Source organism: Ochotona princeps, chromosome 3 (genome assembly GCF_030435755.1).
Source record: "Ochotona princeps isolate mOchPri1 chromosome 3, mOchPri1.hap1, whole genome shotgun sequence".
Lineage (NCBI taxonomy): Eukaryota > Metazoa > Chordata > Mammalia > Lagomorpha > Ochotonidae > Ochotona > Ochotona princeps.
Window position 1 is genome coordinate 79570951 of NC_080834.1, and position 22670 is coordinate 79593620.

At 42.8% G+C, this 22670-nt stretch overlaps 1 protein-coding gene across 1 annotated transcript in view; it reads right to left on the reverse strand.

The window, feature by feature from the left end:
• DRD3 (dopamine receptor D3) overlaps positions 1 to 22232 on the reverse strand; it is a 40832-nt gene extending 18600 nt beyond the window's left edge. Inside the window, exons 1-3 of the mRNA XM_036494851.2 lie at positions 22110 to 22232; positions 17783 to 18085; positions 900 to 1012 (exon numbers count right to left, since the gene is read on the reverse strand). Coding sequence (XP_036350744.2) covers positions 900 to 1012; positions 17783 to 18052 — 383 coding nt within the window. The 5' untranslated portion in view covers positions 18053 to 18085; positions 22110 to 22232. The remainder of the gene's footprint in view (positions 1 to 899; positions 1013 to 17782; positions 18086 to 22109) is intronic.
• Between the last annotated feature and the right edge of the window lie 438 nt (positions 22233 to 22670).

Here is a 22670-nt window from a genome sequence, read left to right on the forward strand (position 1 = left end):
AAAGAGAGATCAGAGAGGGAGAGAGAGGGAGAGAGACTCGCCCCAACTTAGGCTGTTATGACTACTCCTCTTGAGAGAATTGTGGTTCACCCTCTGTGACCCAAGAACCTCCATGAGGCCCATTCCCTGACACTCATAATTGGGTTATAAGTACCATTAACGTGTGACTTGGGGACTTACACATCTGCATGAGTTCAGAAGCCAAATCATATTCAGGCTAGAGTAGGAGATAATTCTGACTTTCATTTCATAGGCCAAGGAGACACCGAAGAGTTTTGAATAGGGCAGCAGAACATTTTTTAAGGCTTTTCTTCTGGGGGAATAATTTTGATTGTATTTCTTAGATTCCATGAGGGAAAAATGGAAATCACAGCCTGTTTTTCTAACATTGCCTTCCTCCTCATCCATGTTTCTCTTTTCATCATACTCAAAATGTACCCAAATCTGCCTGTCTTCTTCCATTTCTCTGTGTTCTCAACCCTCCTTTCCTCTTTTCACCAAGAACAAACAAGCAAAACAGTAGACTACTTTCCTGTCAATACATATCAGCTTATCTTTTGTCCTTCCTAGCATCCCTCTTTCCTATTTTCTTCCAATTAGGAATCCCAAAGACCCTAAAAAACAAACAACAGCAAAAAAACAAAAAGCAAGCAAGCAAGCAAACAAACAAAAAACAACCAAAAAACAAAAAACAAGGCTGAGATCCTTTTCAGGGACCTACAAGAGAAGGAAGGCTAGGGAAGCTCATAGGATAACCATCCCTCACCTATTGCTCTTACCTGCCCACTACAATTTAAAAGAAAATCTCCTAGTTGCAACTTCTACTTGGGACTAACCCCAGTGCCCTCGGATGCAAACCCTTGCACCCCACCCTGCATTAAAGGGAATCTCGGTCCTACCTGTCTATGCTGATGGCACAGAGGTTCAGGATACTGGCTGTACACATCATGACATCCAGGGTGACAAAAACATCGCAGCAAATTCGGCTGAAATTCCAGACTCCACCTGTCACCTGGATATTAGAGACAATGGAAAGTAAGCTTTTTTTTTTTTTTTTTGGCAAAGGAACAACAATCTGACTATAACCAGCTATAAATAACATAAGCAAACACATTTTACTACCTAAGTGTAACATACAGTTCCTTATTTCAGCTTCTTGTGTAGAGCAGGAAGACCATGACCAGGCTTGATCCAATCTTACCACCTATAGACCTCAACGACCACCACGATGAAATAATCCATGGTGTGTGACTCCAGAGACCTACAACTCACATGATTTTGTCATACCAGCACCCCCTTCTCTGAAGCATCTTATAAAGCCTCAAAACACCCTTATCCAGGATGGTAGAGTATCTGTCCTTTAGAACCAGATGTCTAATACTCTTTCTTTGGTTGACATACTAAATGTTCTCTTTCTTCATCCCCATTATTTGGATTTGGCACTGGAGATAGGGACTGACCTTTCAGTTACACAGTAACTTGGTTTCTTGATGCTACCAGCATCAACACAGGCTTTCCCTCCCTCCTCCTGCACTGTTGTACATACTACAGTCATCATTCAGGAAGCACCAGTGAGACTATTCAAGCTCAGTAAAATCTTGTTTGAGGTCCAGGATCAAACCTTGTGAGGCCATTCTCCTTGGACCACCATCTCACTGCCCCATGTTGACTCATCACTGTTGGTTGGGAAACTTATCATTTGTTAGTCTCCCAATAATGTCTTCAAGTAGGATGCACAGAAATTGCCCAGCTATTTCTTAAGTGGTTAGAAACCACCAATGGGGAGGGTCTTCTATGGACTGGAAATCTTAATGGCGGTTTGACTCCTTTCAGGAGACACCCCATCTCCCAGATGTCTCCCAGGAGGTGCTTTCCTCTTTTTATTCACTTGTTCACTTTGCAAATAAAACTTCTCTGTTTGCAATGGATACTAAACTAAGGGAGGAATCCATCAAACTTCTAGGTACACAAGGACATCCACAGTTGGTTGCTAAAGAAAGTAAAAATTCACAGAACATTAGACTCTTACTACTAGAATATCCACATCTCTAAGTCCAGTGTTTCTCAAAGTGTGGTCCACAGTGGGAATACTCATTAAAGGTGCAGATGCCTAACATTTTCATAGACTGACTAAGCTGGAATCTGTTGATCTGGCTCTCATGAGTCTTCATTTTTAAACAAACACCCCCAGACCTACCAAGGTTTGAGAATCACTAATGTGGGTCAAACTCAGGAAAGTTTCTCATGGTTAAGTGGTTTGCCTGTAACTGCACAACTGGCATTAAAACGGCTTGGCTGGCTGCCCAATGAGTGTATTGTGCCAGAACTGCCTCTCTGAAGTTTTCCACTCAATAGAGAGCTCACCATGTACCCAGGAAATAAGCTAAGAGCGTGTTTTGCATGAAACATAACTCCAGAGTAAAATTCTGTCTGGTTTCAGGTTTTAAAGCTTGAAAACACCTTGAGACAACATCTAAGAATTCATGCCAAGCAAGTCAGTGCTAATATTGAAAGCATGCTAGATACCATCAGGCTCCAATCACCTAGCCTCCCTCCCTTACCTTAAAGTATACTTTCCCTGCCTTTTGATAGCACTAAAATTAACTCACTGAAGTGAGGTAGTGGTACAGCCAGATCTAAAAGTTTCCAATCATTGGGTTCATGCGGTCATTTATTTCTCCAATAGGTAACACCTTGATGACCTGTATTTTCTGGTGAGATTTTATCTAAGGGCCTTCCACATCTTGGCAGGGAATCTGTGGCCCAGAAAAGAAAACACTGAAACTCACTTAGTCATCATAAAAATTCGCTGAAGAGTACAGCATTGCCAAACACCGGGAACATGGACATGAGCTAAACATGTAACTGGAGCAAATAACTATTGTGATTCCAAACAAGCCCATTATCACTTACTTGAGGCCAACACACAGCTGTCCATATTCTTTGTTCCCCTCACTTCTGACTCCCCCTTCTTGATAGCCTCCTTAAAAGCCCCAAAGCACCCTCATTCAACAGGACAGTCGTTTTTGGGACTTGAAAGTTGGTTACCTCCTCACCTTTCTCTTATCCTCTAACTTGTCCATGCCCTTTTTTTAAAGATTTTTTTTTTTTTATTACAAAGTGAGATATACAGAGAGGAGGAGAGACAGAGAGGAAGATCTTCCATCTGATGTTTCACTCCCCAAGTGAGCTGCAACGGGCCAGTGCGCGCTGATCCGATGCCGGGAACCAGGAACCTCTTCTGGGTCTCCAACGCGGGTGCAGTGTGGGCCATGCTATCCTCGACTGCTTTCCCAGACCACAAGCAGGGAGCTGGATGGGAAGTGGAGCTGCCGGGATTAGAACCGGCGCCCATATGGGATCCTGGGGCCTTCAAGGCAAGGACTTCAGCAGCTAGGCCACACTGCCGGGCCTGTCCATGCCCTTTTGAATTAGCACTGGTGACAGGCACTGAAATTTTCCTAACACTATTGATATTGCCAGGCAAGTTGCTAGTGATCATCAAAGAGCTAAGGACTGCCAACACCTAAACCAACTATGTAGCCCAAGTCCCATCACCTTCCAAGCTGATTCAACACAGCTGAAGGTTCAGCACTCCCTTTCCCACTCCCTATTATGAAGCTAAACTTCACTTTCCGTCATGTACCAGAAGGCTTGATACCTTTCTGGAGACCACCACATGCCCTCAGCCCCACTCCAAATCCTGCCTCCTCTGAGTATATACTCAGTGTTTGCCTCAAGCACCCTATACAACCCAACCCTGCTTATCCTATAAAAAGGATGACCCCAGGCTGGGTGAAGGCAGTTCTCCCTCATGAGGCTGACTGCACACATTTAGTCTGAGTGTGTACTATTCCTTCATTTGTCAATAAATTCCACCTTTCTGCTCATCTCTATCTACTTGTATTCCTATTTTTATTCCTACATATGGGAAGATGAGAACCTGGGTTAAGTCTAACTAGCTCTCCTAATCCCTACAGCAATATGACTGTCCTCAACTAAGTCAACTCCTTATTTCACTTTCCATGAGGCAAGGGTAACTAGAAAGGAACATATCCTGTTACTCCCAGAATTTATGAGGGTGGTCCCAACCTCAGGCACCCCAACCCCCTCTAAACAACCCTTCTACAAAGTTAGAAGTTAATGTAATTTAATTTACACTCTAGAACATTGGCAGTTACTTAATTTTTTTTTATTTATTTTTTTACTATTAAGGAGATTGTTTCTTTTCAGACTGCCCACAGTTGACCACTCAGTGGCTCACAGGTTTCCTTCCTGTGAGGCTACCATTCTTGAGGATTCTGATTCTTCAGGAAAAATTGCTGAAGCTTTGTGTTCTGGTGATGGCCATGGGTTCAAGACATCCCTCCTGACCATTGGCTATTTAAGAGGAGGGAAGGAGAAAAAAGTATATCTAGTAGACTCTACAGTAACCTCTCAAGAAGAAGCTGGTAATGACATGGTGCTGTAATCTGTTGTTTTTCTCAGTGAAAAATCTTATGTGATGAGACCCTTTTTCATCTAATTCTTACTTTTTGTTTTAATTAATTTATTTTAAAGATTTATTTTAAAAGTCTAGAGAGAAAAAGGAGAGCGAAACAGAGATCTTCCAATTGAATTAAGTCCCTATATTGTACATTGGATGCAGATGCTAGTTACCATCAGGCTTCCTACTTTTTTTATATTACAAATCAACCTCTTACTAAATTAACTCACTACATTGATGGAGTGAGTAATCCCGCTATTACCAGACTCATGAGGTCATTTGTTTCTCCACTAGATAACATCTAAGTGTGTGGTATTGTCTGGACGTGTTTCTTTTTTAGGAATTACAGGTCCAGCACAGAAAGTAATAAGCACTGACATATAACTTCCAAACTGAAGTCCACCTTTCCATTACACACACACACACACACACACACACACACACACCCCCTGAAGATGTGTCAGGTACAAGGACCCAGTTGGAGGGGTGGTAAAGCAATTCCTCCAACAGTTTTGAGGAATTGTTCTATATGACATCAACTAGTTCATTCCCAAAGTAAGTGCCACAGCTAGGTTTTGCCAGGGCAAAACCAGGAAACAGATACTCAGTTTGGGTAGCAGGGGCCCAAGTACTTGAGTTCTCACTTGCTAGCTCCTAAGTTGCACAATAGCAGGAAGTGGAAGTCAGAAGTGGAGTGGGAACTTGATCCCAGGCTATTCTGATATGGGATGTGGGTGGCCCAGGTGGTGTTTTACATTCTGTGCCAAGCTCCTCGTTCCTATTTTATCCCATTCCACAGTCTCCCTTCCCAAAAAACAACAAAAATACAGACAAAAAACTTTCCCTTTGGATTTCTTTTTGGACAATGATTTTATCTTTATATTTGGTCATCACTACAGTTTATTTTGGGAAACTCTGATTGACAATGCTTTCTGAAAATCCAGAATTTTAAGTTAAAACCAGTGATGCAGGAATCACTTTGCTCATTTGTCATGGATTCACTTCCTTTCTGTTCAACCATTTGCCTCATCTAAGTATGACCTAATATGAATTTATAGGAATTCTGAGTCAGGAACCCTTTTTAAAATGGGAGATACAAAGATTCTGATTTAAAGAGTCATAATAACAGATTGATTTAAGAGCTGGAAGAATAAAAAAATGGTTCTGCTCATTACATAGGACAGTTCGTGCTGTAAAGGCTTTTTGCAAAAGTTGAGTTGTATATGTTCAATTTCATTTCAATATTAAATCAACTATGCAGTTTATACCTTTAATGAGAAAAGGCATTTTCTGGCATGATTTTCAGTGTGTGTGTGTGTGTTGGGGACTGTGTGTTAAAGAGGATAGTTAGGGCATGGAAAAATGCCAGTGTTGGTTGGGTGTTCCTTTGTCCACTCATGCATTTATAATGCAAGCCTGTGTGACATTCTTAATACTCAGCTCATAGAAGGTAGGCATGTTCTGTGTGTTAAAAGGTCTTGCAAATTTACTGCAGGGTCTTACAAGATAATTCAAGAAGCAAGGTATTCTTAAAAAAACCCTAGAGATCACCATGGGATTTTAATGTTGTTAATACAATGAATGGTTATTGAGAATTTGTTGTACATGAGTCACTGACCCTTCTGACCCATTCCAGGAATTTCTATAGCTTTGAAACTTCACATTCTGAAAACAGAATGTGCTTTTCACTGCATGTGCTCACAGAGCTTTTGTCAGAGTAGCTAATTTGATAGCAGACTAAATGACTATTACTTAACCAACTTGATAGTTGTGGGGACATTTCCTTCTTTGCTGCTGCATCCCTGGCTCTTACAGGGCCTGGGTATGTAAATACATTCAGGCAAAAAAAAAAAAAAAAGAATGGTCTCTGACATAATCTGTGTTCGTACTAATAGCTAACATTTATTAAATGCTTACTAAGTGCCTGGTGTCTTGCAAAGCATTTTACACACATGGCCCCTATTGCTGATTACTATCCTGTGAGAGAGAACTATTATCATTATCACAGAGAGAAGAACTAAAGCTTGGGGAGGTTAAGCTCCTTGCCAAAGGTCGCATGACAAAGAGAGGCAGACAAGGCATTAGTGTGAAGGCTGTGACACACCCTCCTCTGGGGAAAAGGCAGCTGTTAGGAAAAGGATGGAAGTGGCTAAACCCCGGGAGAAAGGAGAATATCAAATGTGCACCAGGCTTTTCCTGTGCTAGACTTGGTTTTCATTCTAGGGAAAGAAGAGAGCTTTTTCTTTTTTTTTTTTTTAAATTGGAAAGTCAGATATATATAGAGGAGAGACAGATAGTAAGATCTTCTGTTTGCTGATTCACTCCCCAAGCAGAATGGCTTGGAGCTACACTGATCTAAAGCCAGGAGCTTCTTCTGGGTCACCCATGTAGGTACAGGGTCCCAAGGCTTTGGGCTGTCCTGCTTTCCCAGACCGCAAGCAGGGAGCTGAATGGGAATCAGGGCTGCCAGGATTAGAACCAATGCCCCATATAGGATCATGGCACATGCAAGGCAAGGACTTTATTTGCTAGGCTGCCATGCTGGGCCCTGGAAGAGGGCTTCTTGTCTCCTTTCTAGGGTTGCAAAGGATGGCACTCAGACAGTGGTGGTGGCTGCTGCCTTAGGGGCTGGGGTGAAAGTACATGGAAGGTGGATTTAGTGGGTACCTTTTCTTGTAGGACCTCAAGGCCAAAGCCCTCAAGGTGTTGCCTGGTTTCTAGGCCACCACTGACTCAGTCTATCCTCATTGTTACCATCATATTTTCTTGTCCCTTATCTTGTGTTCTCTCCTTATCTCAGTTAAACTCCAAGAAGAACATAACCTGATTAGGTGATTAAAGTATTTCCCACTAAGGTGCCAGTCACTTAGCCTTCCCTGTAGTTATGAGTCTCTAATTGGTGTGACTTGTAATGGAAATAGCTTTTTATTGGAGTCCTTCACACCAAGTAAATAGCAGTATAGGATCAATAAAGAGCAGCAAAGTGCAGGGAGCAGGCTAAGTAACTCGCACATTATCTCATAGCTACCCAATGAGGTAACCATGACTTTGAACTTATAGGTAACTGGAGCTCTAGAGAGGTTATTCCTCTAAGGACACATAGCTAGTAAACAGAACTGGCATGACATCCTGGCACACCGCTTCTGAGACACATGCATTGTAACACCATTCTAATATACAAAGGAGAAGACTTGGCATTTGTCCATCTACCTTCTATCCATCTACCCACATATCATTATTTGTTGATTGCTCATCGCATGCTTGACACTTTTCTTGAGTGTGTTTTTGACATGTTTATTTATTTTCATCTACTTGAGAGGCAGAGAGAAGAGAGAGGAGTAAGCTACCACCAATGCTCATTCCCCATATGCCCACAACAACCAAAAACTCCACCAAGTCCTTCCATGAGGGTAGCATGTGCCCAACCTCCTGAGTTATCACCCACCGCCCCCAGAATGCTTGCAGGAAGCTGATCAGAAGCAGAATAGCCAGGACTCAGACTTACACTCCATTATAGGATGTAGGCATCCTAAACAACGACTTAACTCATTTGAGTGAGCAGGCCAGACTGGCACCATCCTGCAATTGCTTGCCAGCACATATATACAAGGTAAAACATGATGGAAGCTCTCTGTAACAAATATTTGCCAATGGACCACAAGATTTTTGATTCAACAAGAACAAGCTGGAAAGAGCTCCATGTAAGACTGCCTTTGCTGTCACAGTATGCCGTGTCTAACCACTGTACTTGTTTCTTGGAGATAACATGGTAGAGATGTACAAGTAGCTGCAGACCGCAAGACTTTAGTGACTTGGTCTCTTTACACCAGTCCCTCCCCTTTTAGAGGGGAGTGTCTCTTCTTATACAAAATGTCATTTCTTCTGCTCTCACCTTTGAGTTCTGTCCTGTAAATTGTCATTAACACCAGGACACACACCTGGACTTATTTCATTAATGTTCTTGCAACACTCTGAACCGTGATGCTCCCCTTGGCTGGGTGTTTTTGTTTCCAGAGCCTCCAAGTGCTGTTGGGTTATGGGAAGTGATTTGGGAATGGGATGGGCAACCGAGGTCCCAGTAGATAGGTATTAGGAACTCATGATGCCGTGTGGTAAGTACTGACTGACAGTGAGAGGAGTATTAAGTGTTGGAAAATCATGAAAGTGATTTTTGAAATTAAAATAGGAAAAAAAAACCCAGAAAAAGGTCTTCTTTTGATTGATGTGAAACTCTTAAGAGACATGATTCTTTCTCCTAAATTCTAGTAAAAAGCTCTCTTTAGAACCATACAGCGGCCAGGTGGTGTTACTCTCACTTGCTAATGAATATAACTAACTCCTTTGACAATACAGAAGGTGAAAGTAAGCAAGAAAGGGTCTCCAGGTACTGAAGCTGGCTATTGATTTTCAACAGACACAGCCTAGGGCAGCATTTCCCAAATTTACTGACTGTAAGGCAGCATTCTCCCAACCACCCGAGGCTCTTGCTAAACAAAATGATTCTTAGATCCTTTTCTGAATACTAAGTCCACAGGTGGTTCTTACCGCAGCACTGCTTGGGACACACTGGTCTCAGTAGGGGAGGTGAGGGCTTTGATGTTCAGAAATAATCCCCAAAGCAGTTTCTTAATTGCTCCTTATAAAAAGAGAGATTTATTTATTTGAAAAGCAGAGCGACAGACAGGGAGGGAGAGAGGGAAAGATAAAGAAAGAGGACTTATATGTATAGTTCACGCCTCAAATTCTTGAAACAAGTCCTGGCTGGACCAGGCTGAAGTCAGGAGTTAGGAACTCCAGCTGGTTCTCCCATGTGAGTGGCAGGAATCCAAAAATTCGGGTAATCACTGTTGCCTCACAGACACATAAGTTGGATGCTGGATTGGATATGGGATACAGGCATCCTAAAAGGTAGCTGAAACCACTGTGCCACAGGGCCCTGCTCCTTAATTATTTTTTTTTTTCTTTTTTAATGTTGTGACTCTCTTTAGTCTGTTGATTGCATGCTCAGAACTTTTTTTTTTTTTTTTAAAGATTCTGCTCATTTTTATTGGAAGTTAGGTATACAAAGAGGAGGAAAGAGAAGAAGAAGATCTTCTGTCCGGTGGTTCACTCCCCAAGCAGCCACAACAGCTGGAGCTGAGCCAATCCAAAGTCAGGAGCCCAAAGCCTCTTTCAGGTCTCCCGTGTGGGTGCAGGGTCCCAAGGCTTTGGGCCGTCCTCAACTGCTTTCCCAGGCCACAAGCAGGGAGCTGGATGGGAAATGGGGCTGCTGGGATTAGAACTGGGGGGCCATATGGGATCCCGGTGTGTGCAGACGAGGATTTTAGCTACTATGCCACTGCAATGGGCGCAGAAGAATGTTTTTAAATGCATAAAAAATAAATGATACAACGGATCAAGGTGGGTGATGTGGCATCGCACATTAAGCCACTGCTTGGGAAGCCCTTATCCCATACTGGAGTGCCTGAAACTGAGTCCTGCTTCCACCTGTGACCCAACTTCCTGCTGCTGTGTGCCATGGCCTCCTGGGAGGCAGCAGATGATGGCTGATGCCTCAAGTACTTGGGGTCCTTGGCATCCATGTGCAAGACCTGGACCGAGTTCCTGGCCCCTTTGCTTCAGCCTGGGACAGCCCTGGTTGTTGGGAGGCATTTGGGGAGTGAACCAGCAAGTGGTTCACTCTTTGTCTCTTTCTCTTTGTCACTCTGCCTTTAAAGTCAAATATACACATAAAACTTAAAGAGCACAATTATTTTGAAATACAGTTACTGAAGTATTTCAAATAGTTATGCTTTTCTAGTAACGCATCAAATAATAGCATTCAGTAACAAGTCCAAAATTTTTATAATTTTACATTTTTTAAAGATTTATTTATTTTTATTGGAAAGGTGGATATACAGAGAGGAGGAAAAACAGAGAGGAGGATCTTCCTTCTGATGGTTCACTCCCCAAGTGACCGCAACGGCCGGAGCTGAGCCAATCCAAAGCCAGGAGCCAGGAGCTCTTCCAGGTCTCCCACACGGGTGCAGGGTCCCAAGGCTTTGGGCCATCCTCAACTGCTGTCCCAGGCCACAAGCAGGGAGCTAGATGGGAAGCAGAGCTGCCAGGATTAGAACTGGGGGCCATATGGGATCCCGGGGTGCGCAAGGCAAGGACTTTAATCACTGCACCACCGTGCTGGGCCCAAATTTTTATAATTTCAAGGAAATGAGCATAAATGTCATTTGAAAATATATATGTATCTGTGATTTCCATTAGTGATGCTAAGCTTTTCTTTCATTGTATGTTGATGCCTACCTGTCTAATTCAAAGATGTGCTCAATTTCAGCTTAGTGATTTTATTTATATCCAAGTTGATGAACTCCCCAGATTGAGTCACTTGAAGCATGGATTGCAGTTTTTCTTACAAAGACATCCAGAAAGATAGAAGTGAAATTTATGTAATCAGCCCCGTTGCTCTTTTTTTATTTGCCATGTTTATAATCTGGTCTAGACAGTAGAGGGTAAGACAGAGTAATAAGTAAAGATTTTGCACTTCTTTGAATCCTAATTTCCTTACCTGTGAAATGCATGAAGGTGTATCAGGCAGCACGTTGTCTGTAAGTCATCCTGCATTGATTGTGCCCGGGAATGGTTTAAGATTCAGTTCTGGGGCCACCAGTTTGGGAGATCTGAGGTGGACTCAACAGTCCATTTATAGCAAACAACTCCACCTATAATGAAGATGGAGCTCAGAGCTACTCAAAGTTTGGGTCATACAAATCACTGAGGAGTTCATTTAAGATGTACAATCCAAGGGCCTGGTGCAGTGGCCTAGCGGCTAAAGTTCTCACCTTGTATGTGCTAGGATCTGGTGCCGGTTCTAATCCTAGCAGCCCCACTTCCCATCCAGCTCCCTGCTTGTGGCCTGGGAAAGCAGCTGAGGATGGCTCAAAGCCTTGGGACCCTGCACCCGTGTGGGAGGCCCGAAAGAGGCTTTGGGCTCCTGACTTTGGATTGGCTCAGCTCCAGCCGTTGTGGCTGCATGGGGAGTGAATCAATGGACAGAAGATCTTCTCTGCCTCTCCTCCTCTCTACATATATATCTGACTTTGCAACAAAAATAAAATAAATCTTAAAAAAAGATGTACACTCCAAGGTCAGGACATGCAGCTTAGTACTGAAGCTTCAGCTTGGATACCCATAGCCCATTTCTCTTCTAGAGATACCTGGTTGCAAGTCACAGTTCTATTACCAATTCCTACTTCATGCTATGTGGGAGGCAGCAGGTGAGGGCTCAGGTGCTTGTGTCCCTGTCATCTACACGAGAATCCCAGACTGAGCTCCTCCTGGCTCATGCATTCATCCTGGCCTGCCCAGCCCCACTACTGTGAGCATTTGAAAAGTTAACAAGCAAATGGAAGATATTCAGTGTGTCCATCTGTCTGTTTATGTCATTCTCTGTGCAGACTTGAGTGCTTATACCCAGATAAACCCTGTGACTGGGACATCTAGAAATGATCTGTGATTGTGTTGTACTTTGGGAAGGATGGCAGAAGGCGCTTCCAAATCCTTCCAGTTTTAACAGCCTATGACTTATAAAAAAGCCCATTTTGGTAAGAGGTTGTGAAACTGAGATCTGAAGTTAACTATCATCCAGGTTTTCTTGAGCTATAGTAAAATTTCCTTTTGAAAGAATTTTTGTATTTTAGTTCTTAAAGGATGTATTTATTTACTTGAAAGACAGAATTATACATAAAGAGTTAACCTTTCATCTATTAGTTTACTTTCTAGATGACAGCAATGGCCAGAGTTAGGGCAGGTCAAAACCAGGAGCCAAGAGCTTCTTCCAGTTCTTCTACATTTGTGCTAGAGGACCAAACATCTGGGCCATCTGCTGCTGCCTTCCAGGGGTGTTAGTAAAGAGTTGGATCAGAAGTGGAATAGTTGGGCTATGAACTGGGGTCCATATGGGATGCGAGTATAACTGATAGCAGCTTAAGCCTCTGTGCTACCGTGTTGGGTCCCCCTTTGCTTTTAATAACCAGCAGCACTGCATGGCTACAGACCTCTTCTCCCAGAAACATCGCTGCTTTTTCCTGCCATCATCATTTACTTTGATCACTTTTTCTTTGGTTTACTTCTCTGCCTGATCTACCTTATTCTATTTGGTACACATTTCTTAACTCTTTGAGTTTTTCCTCTCATGCATAGGGGATCCAAGACTCCTGAGTTAAGTGCAGATGCTCCTCAGTTTAGGATGGGGTCATGTCTCAGTAAAGCTCTTGTATGTTGAAAACCTGCGAAGTAGAAAGTATATTTAAAGCACCTGGCCTACTGAATATTTGAGCTTAAAAACACAGCACATTTTCATGGCTGACTGGGAGTTGTGGCTCAATGCCATCATCCATTATCACAGAAGGCCTTGCTGACTATCACTAGTCTGAGAAAAAAAGAAAAGCAAAATTAAAAGGATGATTTCTACTGCATGTGTATTACTTTTGCACCACCATAAAGTCCAAAAATCCAAAGTCAAACCATTGTTAAGTCAGGAATGATCTGTATTTCACACATTTCCCTGGGTATTTATGCTGCCTCTCTATCCCAGTACAAGTACATTAAACAGCACAAAAGGTGCTTAACCAAGTGGAACAAAATGGGATGTTTATACTTGAAGAAGAAGCTCCAAACAGACTTCAGCCTGTAAAGCAGGAAATTAAAAACCTGAGAGGGAATCTGAGATAGAACTATTTGGTAGGCACAAAAAAGAGTTTTTGAGAAAATCCTATAAACTGAATTAAAGTGATAACTAAGCCACTGGCTGTCTGAAGTATAACCTCATGTGAGGTCACAATGACCTGTGTGATTTTTTTTCTCAACTTTTCTGCTAGATCTAAGAACACACAATATTGAGGTGGGACCATGGACTGCCTAGCATAGGTTCCTGTGTATTTTTTAAAAAAACTATTTTTAAATACTTATTGAAACTTAAAAATTTATTTGCCTCTGCTTGAGAGGCAGTATGAGAAAGTGTGTGTGTGTGTGTATGCGTGTGTGTGTGTACAAGCGTGAGACAGAGCAAGCGGTCTTCCATCAGTGTTCCACTTTCCGTACACTTACCACAGCCAGGTCTGGGCCACTCCATTTGCAATTCCCTTGTAGGTGACAGGGGCCCAGCACTTGGGCTACTTTCTGTTGTCTCCTGGGATACATTAACAGGGAGTTGGATTAGAAGCAGAGTGTCCAGATTTGAGAATTGGGGCTGCAGTAAAGAGATGCAGGCTTCCCGAGTGGTGGGTTAGCCTTCTTCGTCACAACACTCATCCTTTCTGTGTGCCTTGAGGAGGCTAATGATACCAAACAAGACCAGCCAGGGTGTTTATTTATTCACTATTCTCTTCCTTCCTTCCTTAATACCTGGATTCCACTGGGAATCCATGAGATCCCTGGCAGCTTACGTGCTCAAATAAATGTGTAATTTATGCTAAGCCAATTGCTGTACCTCATGATTAATTCCAAGAAGATCATGTGCCATGAGTCAGTCCAATCAGAGTGCATCTTGAAATTTTTACGAGGAATTCTGGGACATAGACTTTTCCTCCTGCTGTGGATGGTTCAGTGTGCACATGTGAGGCCTACAGCTTAGCCTATTGCTTGTGGAGAAGGTCCATTTATGAAGGAAGGCAGGCTTGAGGGAACTGTGGAGAAATGGAGGTGGGATTCCAGTCAAACTGTGCCTGCATAAGACTTTTAAAGCTCCCAGTATAAAGAGAAATGCTTGCTGCTTTTTATTTAAACCAATTATACTTACAATGAAAAGTGTGTTAACTACAGCATTTCTAGATCGCGTTTTCTACTTATCAAAGCACTCTTGGAGCAGATGACAGTTCAGCCTTACACCAGCTCAATAAGAAAAGTGTTGTTGCTGTTGCTTCTTATTTATTCACTTCCTTTTGTCTCTTGCACCTTTCAAATCTGAAGGTGCCTTTTGTAGCATTACCCTGTGTTGAGTAATGTTCATCCCAGAGAACTCCAATAGAGGTAATGCTATATTATAATTTATTGCCTACCTCATGGTAATTCTCCAGCCCCACATTTTTTGTTAAGCCAACTCACATTATCACTTTGTCTTTGCTTAGCCTCTTTTACCACTACATTGAGTCTAAATGTTTCTGTTCTTAGTGCAGCTCCTTAGGGAGATGACTCAAATTTCTTCAGGAAAGAGGGTTTTCCTCTCTGTGTGCCTCTGTGGTCTCAGTCCCTCTCCTATTTTGAATACTGCTGTTTGGCAGCCATCTTGTGAGTAGCATGAGGAAGCAAATCTGCTGGCTAGGGGGAATGAGGAGGATGGATGGAGATTCTGGCCCATGATGACACGGGAAGACACAGGAAGGCAGCCAAGCTGGCACCAACGATTGCATTCCTTCAGCACACACAAAAAGTAACCCCTATAATTTTCTGATGTTTTCTTACTTTAGCCTTCTAATATTTAGTGCCAAACTATTCCTGACTCACATATACTGATGTTTGGGAAGACGAGGCAATTTTCCTTTGAAGAAGATGAACATGTTCAAATTAAAACACATGAGGGTATGAATGTGGTGAATCCTTGGGCCCCAGAATGGTGTTCTTTAATGTGTTCTGTGTTTCTAGAACTCCCCAGGTCTGTGGCAGTCTGTGGTCAACTCTGTTCCTTGCTTGTTTCCAAGGGTACTCCTAGGCATAATCAAGTATTGTTAGAGCTGCTACTCAAACCATATCATCCTTATGACTTGCTTTTCTCTGACATGCATGGATAATTGTTCAGCATCCTTTTGTGAGATCAGCATACTCTTTTTGTCTAGTTAAGGTGTCTCATCCTGCCACTAAGGAAAGACAGGAAAAGAGTTCAGACTCAGAAAGACGCAAGCTGGCACGGGATAGGGACAAATGGTCCTTTGAACTGGAGACTTCTAATAAATGGCTGTCCGTTAATAATGAGTGCTTTATGCCATACCATATTTTTCATTGAGAGACAGCCCTGATTGCTGTTAATGATAGATAGTCATGTAAAGACATTAAGTTGCACCAATGGCAGCATTACTGCAAGTTGGTAAGGGCAAAAAGAGGCCCCTGAAAGTGATTTCCCAGGTGAAAGATATCTCCGTTCCTCTAAATTTGTTTTATCCTGAATGTAAATTTCTTTGACAATGCCATTGATTGCTGAATAACTTTTTGGAGAGAGAACATAGTGATTGTCAACTCTTTTCATCAGAAAAAATCCAAAGTTCCTAAGACAGAGATTCCTTCATTGCATTTTCAAGATTTCATGTGCTTTTCTGTAGGCTCAGCAGTACTATGGGGATGGTACCTATAACCCCAGACGGGGAATCTGTGGCTTTCTAGCATGTGTAAATCACAATGTCCATTTTCTAATCACTATTTACTAAGGTTTCCTAGTATGGTCAAATCAGAGTTCTGGAAGCAATTGCAATGAATTTCCAAAGAATGCCACTGAGTGGCTTTGTCACTGACACTAAAAACCTGTTGTTGTTTTTTCTTTTTTAAATCTCAGAGGGAATGAAATGCTTCTTTGAGTACAGGAACTCTGTCTACTTGTTTTTTCGACATCTTTTTCTTTCCTTTATTTTTTCTTGTTGGAAGATTTAATAATTCTTGTAAAATATGGGAAGTGACAGAACTATTTAATGATTTTATGGGAATAAAGGTGGTCCTGTGAATTACTGACCAATCCATGCCAGCTTGTAATATCTAACTTGCCTTCCTCTTGAGCAGAAAAGCCACTAGTTTCTACTTCTTGCTTGCTCTTCTTGTTATTGTATGTAAATTCAGAAGTGTTTCACCCTCCCGCCTCTAAATGTCTGTAACAATGGATATGGATGCAGAAATGAAGCCAGGAATTGCCCATATAATACATAGGTTAAAAGAAGCTTCACTTAAAAATCGATGTACCAACTATTTACTTAGCAGATTGTCACATGTCAAGTAATTTGTTTGGATCACAGGAAAAAGAGAAATTCTTTGGCAGAAAGGATGATTTGTCCTAATTGGACAAAAATCCCAACAAAACTGAGCAAATTGCAAGATTTCTTACCCTCAGAATTATCCTAACGGGGAAGAATGAACACATGTATTTCCCTCATATGTTCCCATGACCTTTAGATGTATTCCAATTCACTTACTATACTATTTCTTTTTCCTTTATTTCTCATTTTAAAAATTCTTTTTTATATACCTCTTCTCCTTTGAAATCATAGATCTAATTTTAGTTCCCAGCCATTTTTAATATGGATACCACTGTGCCAGTCTACGTTTGAGGTTTTGGCTCTCCCGTGATATGTCATACTTAATTAACTGTCACCTTCACTATTAATATTAACTGAAATACTAATTTGGTGAAACTTAATTTCTCTTAATCATAGCATCATTTTGATCCTTCATTGGATACCTCCTTAGAATGACACATGGTGTAGAGGAGAAATATTAATAGCATATTAAGGCGTAAAAAAACCTCTCTTCAGTAATTGCATGTTTTCCCAGGAAGACTGTGTTTCTTGAACAGATGTAGACACTCTGATCTCCTTGTTAGTAAGTGGATGTTTTGTCTTGATCACCTCTTGATCTGTTTTGCACTTTCAAGTGAAAATACTTTCAAATTTAAGAAATGTTTCTCCCAAGAAGAATTCTCTAGAGTCTTTTCTGTGAGACTGGCAAAGGCTCTGGCTACCAGTGGATGCCTGGAGAAAACAGATGTGAAAGTTTAGCCTATCCCTTTTATGGCAGAGCCTACGGAGGGCTAGCACCCAGGGAAGAAGAACCAACGGGTGGAGGAGCTGAGCCATCAGAGGAAGTCTGATCTGTTTGCAGGACACTTCTTCTATCTTTCTTCTCATTCAATAATTTTTTTTTCTTTTGGCTTTCCTAGAATTCCTTCTGTTCCTCCATGCCCTGCATTCCTTCTGCACATCTTCACCCCCTTGTATGTCGAACCCTGGCTGCCTCTTCAACACTCTATAGCATCGGGACAAGAATGGGATAGTTTTTTTTGGAAGAGTCCTATCACTCTAGTTTAGCTACCTGGACACTGGAGACCTGGGGACAGAGTCCCAGTTTCCTGGTTCTGATGTGAGTGAGTGACTTGATGGTGGCTGCTCACAAGAACTTCAATTCCCTCATGTTAAAATGAGGACTGACAGAGGTTTTCCTTCGTTCCCCACTTCCCACACTGCAGCAGGAACTATGTTGAGCCCTCAAGGTCAGGAACTCAGAGAAGACAAAGACAAGCACAGGAACTGCAATCACTTAGCATCTACTCACCTCCAGGTACACCACCCAGGGCATCACCAAAGTGGCCACCAGTAAGTCCGCCACAGCCAGGCTTACCACTAGGTAGTTAGTGGTGGTCTGCAGGGCCCGCTCTCTCAGTACAGCTGCACACACCAGGCAGTTGCCGAAGATGATGGCCAGGATGAGTGCACAGTAGGAGAGGGCATAGTAAGCATGTGGGCGGACCCGGTTGGCACCTGTGGAATTTTCTGCCCCACAGGTAGAGTTGATATGGCTACTCAGCTGGCTCAAAGGTGCCATCACCCAGAGGCAGTGTGTGACCGCGAATGATTTCTGAAAGGAAACAGAAAACAATGCTGGTAAAATCAGACTCCTGGCTGCTTGAATGCTTGGGTACATGTTTTTCCTTATTGTGTCAACAAACATTTATTGAGCATATTCCATAGGCCAGGCACAGTTGTAAGTGCTGGAGATACAGCAATGAGCAAACCAGATAAAAATTCTCCTTTCATGAAGTTTTCATTCTAGATGAAATAAAGGGCACTGTATGATCAATGCTGATGTATTAGTTTGGTGGTTAATAAAGCAGAGAGGGAAGTTAGCAGTAGGTAAGGACTTTGTGTATGTGAGAGGATATATGAGAAAAATTTTGTACTGGTATAATCAGGTAACCCTCAAGAAAGTGTTGACAACTAAGCCAAAATGTCGGGGGATATAAGGAGGCAGATGATTCACACAATTGGAAGGAGAATGATCCATACTGAAAGAATAGTGGCTGCAAGCAGGAAGGTGTCAGCAGGAAGGGCTGGCAAGTGGAAAGGCTTGTGTGGCTACAGCCTCAGTGAGACATTGTTAGAGTGGAAGAACATGAAGTCAAGAGGGCTGCTGAAAGAACCATGCTTAGACTCAGAGTGAGCTGGGAGGCCACTGCCATATCAGAATCCCACCTCTGCTACTTCTAGCCTCTGGGAGATGGGCATGATATTTCTCCTCTCTGAGCTTTGATTTGCTCCTTTTAACATAAGGGAATAATGGAACCATCTCACAGAATTTTTATAAGGACCAAATGAGTAATCATCCTAAGATAAGTATTTGTCGTTTTCTTCTCATCTGTTTGTTTTTCTTCCTTTTCCCTTAATTTGTTTCCTTCTCTCCACCCTTCGTCTCCGCATTGCCTGTTCCTTTTTCTTCCTTCCTGTATCTGTCTTCATTTCCTTCAACCTCCAAGTCTCTCTCTCATGTCTTCCACAGGGTACTACGAGTTTGGGATACTCAATTATGGGAGAAGATCTCAAGAGTAATGAGTTCTAGAGGCATTACAGAGGAAGTCTATGTGTTAGAATTTAATTTGAAAACCCCTAATTTTGAAAGATAGATTACCAATATAAAATGTTAAGTTCTATCAAGTTTTCTCCTTTCCCATCACCAAAATCCCACATCCATAGGCTGGTGACCCCAGGCACTGCCACTTTTCAACCTCTGACCCAATCTGATCCCCTTGTTTTTTTTTTTTTTTTTTAACTAGAAATGGTGGCCCAGTGTGAAGGTCTTATATTTCCTTCAGTGCCTTTCTTTGACTTCTGAAAGCCACAGTCATGTCATCACCTCACTGGGAAGAGCTAATTCTTGAACTTGGACTTAGTATGAGACAAGCATCCAGAGCCCATCAGCTGTCTATGACACCAGTCATCCTGGATTGATGCCGAAGAACAGACTGTAGGTTTTCAGAGCTAAATGTGTCTGAAGGGAACAAAAGTCATTATTCTTTTTTTTTAACACATAAATTGTTATTTATTTATTTATTTATTTATTGGAAAGGCAGATTTACAGAGAGGAGAGACAGAGAGAAAGATATTCTTTTTGCTGGTTCACTCCCCAAGCGGTCGCAACAGCCAGAGCTGAGCCGATCTGAAGTGAAGAAACCAGGAGCTTCTTCTGGGCTCCCATGCAAGTGCGTGGTCCTAAGGCTTAGGGCCTTCATCCACTGCTTTTCCAGGCCATAAGCAGGGAGCTGGGTGGGGGTGGATTGTGTAGACAGGACATGAACTGGCGTGTGTATGGGATCCCAGTGCATGAAAGATGAGGATTTAGCCACTGAGTCATTATGCCAGGCCAAGTGTCACCATTCTTAATGAAAAATTTAGAAATGCCTATGTGCACAGCACAGTGGTGCAGTAAAGCTAGATGCTGATGGGAGACATGAGACCTGTGGCTTACAATGTGGCCCTGAAGCATGGGCAAGATGACTCCCGCTCCAAGATTTGTGTTTAGAGGGTTTGATTCTAGTAGTTTAAAGGTCTGTGTTCCAGTTCGTACAGGTGAGCGCAAGAACCACAATAAGGAGCAACTCAGACCAGTCCAAAGGAAGTCATCATACATATGGCATAGGTGGGGGGCAGACCAGGCTGAACCCATTCACATCAACTGCTGGCAAATCCAAATGCCAGCATAGAGTGTGGCTCGGGCCAGCTTCGGTCGCAACACATACCAGTGCACATTAAAGAATGCCAAGATGAGGTGAGCCATACCAGATGTGATTGCAGCACCCAAACAGCACACGTGAGAACTGGGGGAGGGGGAGGCAAAGCCGGCAGGGGAATGTAGGCTCCTCTGCAGGACAACCACTCCCACTGGAGAGCATAAATTGGGATGGCGGCAGACCAGACCAGGCAGGGCTATAACACCTGTGGGCCTCATGTGAGCTAGATTAGGGAAGGGCCAGATTGGGCTGACTGTTCCAACTGGTGCAAGCAAATTAGAGTGGGTGAGGGTTGTTTGGTGTTCTGCCGGAGCATCAGATGGTAGAGACTGTCACTGGGGGCTAATTCTGTCAAGTTACATGCCAGAACCACCTGGAGAGTGCATAATCCGGAAGTTGGAGTGGCCTAGTAGGGAGATAGTGGGCACCTCCCTCGTGGGTAACCACTCCCATTACAGAGCACGAAAACCAGGACAGGGGCAGGGGTGGCTAGACACAAAGGCACCTGCCAGTATGTGTGTGGACTGGATAGTAGGTTGGTTGGGCTGAACTAGGGTTCAATGTCCATTGACAAGTACCAGAGCTAAATGGGACGTGGCACAGACTGATCAAGCCTGCGGTACATACTGGCATGCATGCGAACCAGGGTAGTGGGCAGGCCTGGCAGGGGTTATGGGGAGTCGTCCCAACTAGGCTGCAGCTCCCACTGGTTTGCGTGAGGACCGAATATGAAGTGGGTAGGATCGAGTTGGACTGCAACACTCATTGGTTCAAGTGGAAGACAGGGCTGGAAACAGAACTGACCCAGCAATTGCAATGACCAGCATGTGCATAAACTGGTTGGGGCGACGGACGCTGCCGGACCCTGTACTGGCAAACACACACAAGAATCAGGTTTGGGATCACCTCAGATGAAGTTTCTTTGGAGAACCCTCCCACTGAACTGCTGATCTCAGAACCCAACCATGAAGAGACTATGTCAGCCAGTGGATTCTGAATAGGTTTCATCGCGATTGGAACAGTGAGATTGGCAGCAATTCAGAACGGTTGAACTATCAAAACTGCTTGAGCAGGACCCTCAGAGCGTGCCTCACATCGGGGACCTGGGATGGGTGGGAGGCTGGGTGGGTCTTTTCTCTTTGTTTCTCCCTGACCCCAGATACAGGGGGGAAAATGATGATATTAGTGTGGAAACAGCGGTATTACCCACTTTTGTGCCCTAATCAACTATATAAAATTATTTAAAAAAAAAAGGTCTGTGTTCTTCCCAAATTTCTATGTTGAAGTCCTAACCCTCAAAATGATGGTATTAGGAGATGTGGTGGGAGGTCTTTGGGAGGTGATTAGGTCATGAAGGCTGAGGGGATTAGTGCCATATAAAAGAGCCCAAGAAACTAGCTAGCCCCTTCTAGGGTGTGTAAGACCATCATCTATGCAGAGAAAGCAAGCTTTTACAAGACAACAGATTTTTCAATGCCTTGAGGGTGGACTTCCTAATCTCCACAGCTGTAAGAATGGATTTCTGGTGTTTTGAAGCTAGCCCTTGGTATTTTGTATTAGTAGCTCCAGTGGAGTGAAACACTCTTCTGGCCTTACCCTCCCTCATGGTGGGATCATATCTTTCCACAGCTCCAAGGAGCACAGATCCTGTTTTCATGCACACCATGATCCCAGTGCCAAGGTCACAGAATTATCTACCTTAGTGGCTGGTTTTTTTAGGATTCAGAAGTCTCATTCTGACCCTTTACTTTGAGGTTAGACTGTCCCATGAATGTGGAGGTCCTCTCAATTCAAGTGGTGGCTCTTTTTGGGAGCTCAGTGGAATAGCTGCGGTGTAGCTGGAAGGGAAAGAAAGAGGGCAAAGCAGGAGAGTCTTACATTTTGTGTGTAACTCCAAGGGGCCTGGAATCCTAAGGTTATGTCTGATCTTGCAAGTTGTTACAGAGTTGCATTTGTCAAGGTGGCAGGATTAAACGTTGTAGTCAATGGTTTGTTGGTAATGATTTGATATCGTTAGACATGATATATATGGGTTCCCATGGAAACCCTTGTTCCAGGTTCTGGTAGAAGTAGAGGCTGACTTGATGACAGAATTCTCTGTCAAACCTTGTATATGTATCTTTCCTTGAATTAGGGGACTGGCCTAATCATGGCTATCATTTTGTGTCTCATTTTGAAACATATCAGTTTAGACTTTGAAAGTGTTAAAATGAACAAATGATTGGAAAGGAGTAACTTACTTGGAATGTATTCACAAAATTGTTTAAAACTGTATCTTGGTGCATAGCACTCAGTATGTTTTAAACTATAATAATAATCCTTGATAATAATTATAATTTTCTCATTATTTGGAAAAGGGCAGCTTGCTTCCCTGGAGATAGCACTGCTGCTGCCAAGAGCTTTTCAGAAAATGCTATTTTCTGAAGAATGTTTCCACTT